The following is a 6,150-nucleotide window of genomic DNA, read 5'->3' on the forward strand; positions in this document are numbered from 1 at the left end:
ACCCCCCGATGACACGCAGGCACACATATGAGGAAGCCAAATAAAGCAAGCATCTGGTCAAACTGGCCATGCTGGGAGAACAGATGTTCTTGAATTGTTCAGGTGGGGCAGCAAATGGAACATACTGTCAGCACAGACATCATGTATTGTACCCACCACAGTACAAGCCAACAGCTATCTCACAGATCCTTGGAAATAGAGTGAATTCTAAAGAAAGCGTTTCAAAAACAGAACATCTAGTCATTGACCTGTGTGAGTTCATTTTCCTGTCTCATGGTCTGATTTAGATGTAATAAAATAGATTTAAGTACAAGTAATATTTAATCTTCCTTCTTTTGGTCTAATATTTATACAGGACTAATGCATTAAATATACACACACATTTCCCTAGATGTAATGAATTCATAGTTAGAATGGGGAGAGAGCCAGAGAGGCCATGAAAGTTGTCTGAAGACTACATTTACAGCACAGTGGTTACTTTTCAACTCCAAACAGCATAACAAACACAGAGCACTCCATCAATAAACATTCCAGTTCAATGCCAGATGAATGTAGCTCTGCCAATGATGTAAAATACAGCCAACCTTAACATACACACAGCTAGGTTAAGTCAGTTTGCAGTCCAAACAGTCCAGGGTCATATTCATTAGGCAACAAACAGAAGAAAGTGGATTGAAACAGGGAGGGACTCCTGAACTCGTTCATAAGAAACGCTGATTTTAGTTTTCTGTTGCAAAATATTTTGCTACGGTGTGCCCTAATTAATAAGCTACTCCCCAGCAATAGTAAAAGATTGGCTCGTTAAATCCACCACTGAAACCTGAACAATTTGCTATTCCTTTTGTTTATGTGTGTCTATGAAAATGGCTAGTTGTAATGATTTAATAAACATAATTACGGTTGTTATGTTCAATGATCGTACCCAGACATAAGCGGTTTAAAATGCCACCTTGTACCCAGACATAAGCGGTTTTAAATGCCACCTTGTGCTCTGTGGGGCGGCTGCCAAGTGACTGTCTGCAAAGTGAGTGTCTTGTTGGACAACCCAGACAGTGAGATATACTTTCCCATCTCAACAGTTTTGTCAGTCTCCTTATATTCAGGATACATAATTATACAGGGTTAGGCTTTTATGGTATGTTGTACAGCCTTCCTTTTTTTAAGTTATTGAATTGCAGACTATGCAGATGGAGGTTCAAGAATTAGTGAATAGTTAGGTCTCTTAATACCCTCGAGGCACCAAATCAAGGGAAGGGAAGGACAGAACAGTTTGAGGTAGTCTACTGTAAAGATTGTTGATTTGAGGTCAGGTAACCTATACCCATCAGAACCTACAATGTAAAACTGACTTCAAAAATCAGTGCCAGCAAGTAATATCATCCTGCATGTGTAGTCAATGCATCCAATAGAATGTAGCCCTATTGGCACGTTTGTTTGATACCCTTGAAAAGCACTTCAGGTCTTGAGGGGGTCAGAACTGTGCCCAAGATGTTACAATCCCATATATGGTGGTTGCATACAGAAACCAACAAGACATTTCAGGAGAAACCAATGCAACAATTCCATAAAGGCATTAACATCTTTAAAGCTTTTTGGATAGATCTAGGCTAGGCTACTCATCATCACCACAAGTAGCAACTGCAGAGACCCAATTTCTTTCCCACGCTCTCGCTCTCAGAGCACCTTGCCCAGTCCTATTTGTTTGAAAGCTATATCAAAGCATATGGATACTATCAACATGGTAGTTGTTAAACAGTTAATATAAATCTTGTTAATTTATCCTGCAGTTTTTTTAAACAACAAAGAATCGGTGGCGTGACAGTTACCTGCAAGGAGAGTGTCTTGGAGATAGCGGAGTCGCACAGCCTTCATCCACCAAATGTATCCTGGACGGTGCGTATGAATGGTAAGCTGTTAAAATCACACTGCCCGAGTCTGTGATTTCCATCGCTGACCGCCAAAATATCGTACCAAAGTAGGCGCCTGGCTACTGTAACCGGCGGGGTTTAGTGCACTTCGCATTGGCACACGCTGCGCTACTCTTGACAGAAAATAAATAAAGCGATCCACCGTTGCCACTCTCGCGCCTGCTCACGGTGAAACCCGACACCACTGGCTCGAGCGTACGGAGCTATCATGCCGCATGTCCAATCGGAAGGTGGGCTGATTTGCATAAAACATTTCAATTCCATATGTAAATGATACATATGTAAATTAGATAAGCCTATGGGCAAATGTCAACATTAGTGTAGGTGTTTATTTTAGCTCGTGCTTCAACCTTTTGTGTATTGTTCTAGAGACTTTCCATATAGCTGAATAGATATATAATTCACTAAGTGACAGGTTTTGAAAGGTCAGTAGAGATTTTGTATGCCCCCTTGTCTCCTGCTTATGCCTCTTCATAAATGTTTCATATGTGCAGTTCCTTTGTTTACGTTCAGTCAGTTGAGAGATTATAGAAAATGACCACCTCACCTGTCATTGTGCTGCTAGGGTCTCCCCTGAGTTCACATAATGAGAAAAGTATGTACCATCCCATACAAGTTGAGTAATGAATGGCGTGATGACAGAAGAGAGGTCCATGTGGGGTGTTTCCCCCTCATTCAGCAAGCTCTCACACAAGTTACCTGATAGGTAGTGACCCTCCTTATGCCAATGGTATTGAACCAATAGCCTAACAAATTAACAACTCTTGAAAAAAATAGAAAGGCTTTTGACTGTCTTTATTAAGACATCCTCATATCAAATTTCAGCCAGACCGACCAGCCAGCCCGATCCTCCTGCACGTTCGACCTCACCAGTCTAGTCAATAACTCAACTCTCTCCCAACACAATTTCCTTCCCAGTTCACACCTTTAATTAATTTTATTCCCATGGGAAAGGTTTAAAAAAAATAAAAAAATAAAAAACACATACACATAAACAGCAAATCCTCCATATAATTAATCTCACAAGACTAATAGTACTGTAGAACTCTTTTTACTTGCAGACAATATAGCTGAATGAAACATTCATTATTGGTTTTGGGTGTCTTAGGCCAAGGCAAGAGAGACAACCCACATGACGGCAGACCCCCAGGGCCAGGACTGAGCAGCCTGGCAGCTAGGGATTGCCTAAATAGGTATCTTCCCTGACGTGGGCATGTTTTCAATACAGACTCCTTTAGTCGGACTGTATTCCATATAAGGCATCCAGACCTTATGAAAGTTGCCCAGTATAGCCTTAATCTTGTAATAAATACAATATAGTGATACATAACTTGACATTGTGGGAGGATAACCAACCTTCCAATTAATGGCAATGCATTTCTTAGCCGCTATAAATGCTTGGTGACACAGTTTCTTCAGATAACAGTTTCCAGTATCAACATTTCCAAGCAAACAAAAACAGGGAGAAGGGAGAATCTGTAGACATGCTGAGATAAAAGAACAAAATAACTCTTTGCCAGAATTCAGCCAGCTTTCACAAGACATTAACATATGCAAATATGTCCCCTTTTGTGTTTTACACCTCCAGCAGAGGAAGGACATTTCTGAGTGCATGTAATTCAGTTTCACTGGCATATATTACGTTCTATGGATGGTCTTAAACTGCAGCAATTTATGTCTGAGATTATATGAACATGACTGGGCATTCAAACATCTGTATCCATTCATCATCATCAATAGCTTCTACCAGGTCTTCCTCACATTTTTGTTTTACATGTTTTGTGTCATCGGGAAGCCTCTATCAACCCTTGATACAGTTTGGAAATCAACTTTGGAGGTTTGTCAGACTGCTTTAAAATAGCATCTGGCTTGTCCAGTGTTTGCTGGACAGATAGAATAAAGTATTGTATCTGCAAAAATTCACCTCACCTCCGTCACAAACTGGTCTTCTCTGGCTGCCTGACCCTGCGGAGACCCCTGTCACCATCTGATTCTCCTAAAATGAGGCATGACAAAGAATTACCTTGGTGTACATTTATACATTATATTATTCAAGAATAGAATCTTTGGTTCAATAATTGAAATGACCATTATTCCCAGATCCCAGACTGTAGCTTTAAGCTTAAGCTGCTGTCCTGTAGCTACTGTAGGTCTACCCATCAATTCAAGATGGAACTTTGTATCATTCACTGATATTGTTAATATATGGCAAAATTCACCTGAGCTCCGTAGATTGGTCTTCCCTGGCTGTCTGACCCTGCTGGGACCCCTGTCACCATCTGATCCTGCTAAGACATGATGAGCATAGTGTTGTGTACTGACTGCACTAGAGGGCTGCATTCCCGCGGCATGCCTGTGAGACCTGCCGGTGGGAATGGCCGGTTAGACAGACGACTTTGGGATCAAAATATTTTTTGTGTTCCACAGATTATTTGGAAACATTCCTCTTTCTGCTTTTTTTTTCATGATTCACACAATTTGCTGCTTCAACTTCAGTAGCCTACCTCTCCTAGTTGGGCGTGAGAGTTCAAGTGCGCCTAGTAAGTGTGGTCTTATTGAAATAGAGTAGGCTGCCTACATGGGCGGAGAATCACGTGGCAGTTAACTTGAATATGAAATTAACTTAAACATGATTTGACTGTGGATCTCCCGAGTGGCACAGTGGTCTAAGGCGCTGCATCGCAGTGCTACAGGCACCGGGAGACCCATGAGGCGATGCACAATTGGCCCAGCATTGTCCGGGTTAGGGGACGGTTTGGCCGGCTGGGATGTCCTTGTCCCATCGCGCTCTAGCGACTCCTTGTGATGGACAGGCGCATGCTGTCACGCCCTGACTCAGGGGACGCTTATATGTTGAGTCAGGGTGTGTATATTCCTTGTTGTGCTTTTTCTATGTTGTATTCTAGTATGTATAGATCTATGTTGGCCGGTGTGGTTCCCAATCAGAGGCAGCTGTCGCTCATTGTCTCTGATTGGGGATCATACTTAGGCAGCCTATTGGCACTGTGTAGTTGTGGGATCTTGTTCCGTGTAAGGTGTGTTGTGTGGTCTACCTTGGACTTCACGTTTCGTTTGTTGTTTTGTCGTTGTGTTTATAAGTTAATAAACATGTACGCATATCACGCTGCGCCTTGGTCTGACCCGTCATTCAATGAACGTGACACATGCACGCTGACTTTGGTCGCTAGCTGTACGGTGTTTCCTCCGACACATTTGTGCGGCTGGCTTCCGGGTTAAGCGAGTAGTGTGTCAAGAAGCAGTGCGGCGTGGCGGGGTCGTGTTTCGGAGGACGCATGGCTCTCGACCTTCGACTCTCCCGAGTCCATACGGGAGTTGCAGCGATGAGACAAGACTGTAACTACCAATTGGATGTCACGAAATTTGGGAGAAACAAAAAAAAAACAGAATACAAATACAAATAAAAAATATATACATGATTAGACTGTATTTACTAAATATTGATAATGGAAAGAAGTGGAGGGCGCTCAACCAACGTGAGTTGAAGTACAATAAAAAAATGGGTAATCAATACTCATTGAAAAGGAAAAGGCACAACGCACACAGGTTAGGCTACTATGGTGAGCGAGCGTTGCGTCTTTTCATTTTCAATAAGTATTTATCCCCCATTTATTTGTCTCTGCCTGCAAATCATCCTCCTAAAAGGTAGGCTATATCCTATATGACTATGCAAAACGTAGCAAGTGTCACTGTCATCATTCTTGCTGCCTCCAGTTCAATAGCCTTACCTGGGAGATCAGGTGCGCGTGTGGTCTCAATTAAATAGAGTAGGCTATAGCCTATGCATGGGCGGAGAAGCACAGGGCAGTTATCTTTCCAAGGAAATGTAGTTCCTAAATAGTTTACAACACAGCCTAGAAATAGGCCTAAATATTGATCACCCTTATTTCTCCGTCTGAAAATCTTCCCACTCCTAAAAGGTAGGCTATAAAAATAGCTCAAGAGAAAGTGCAAGTCTCTCCAACTCTGCTGTCTTCAAACTACATCTAGCATATTGGCTGATATAGCATAGTAATACAATATAATGGCCATGTGGGAACCTATTTGTTAAGTTATTTTTGCGCATTTGATATTGCCTATAGGGCGCAATATTGCTAGGACCATGGCGGCCAAGTGAGCTGCATCACATACGCCTAAAATAACATTGCGGGACTGCGGTTGGATTTGGGACCAGTTCTTGCGGTAGCCGGTGAGAGTTGCTGGC

At 42.2% G+C, this 6,150-nt stretch overlaps 1 protein-coding gene across 1 annotated transcript in view; it reads right to left on the reverse strand.

The window, feature by feature from the left end:
• The window catches only part of LOC311100967 (rho GTPase-activating protein 28-like), a gene marked incomplete at its 3' end in the record, with an annotated part of 52,898 nt that extends 50,944 nt beyond the window's left edge, over nt 1-1,954 (reverse strand). The window contains exon 1 of the mRNA XM_084141972.1: nt 1,827-1,954. Within this exon, the coding sequence (XP_083998098.1) occupies nt 1,827-1,948 (122 nt within the window). The 5' untranslated portion in view covers nt 1,949-1,954. The remainder of the gene's footprint in view (nt 1-1,826) is intronic.
• Nucleotides 1,955-6,150: the final 4,196 nt, after the last annotated feature.

The sequence above is a fragment of the Coregonus lavaretus genome, assembly GCF_964263955.1.
Source record: "Coregonus lavaretus genome assembly, chromosome: 2".
NCBI classification, from domain to species: Eukaryota; Metazoa; Chordata; class Actinopteri; order Salmoniformes; family Salmonidae; genus Coregonus; species Coregonus lavaretus.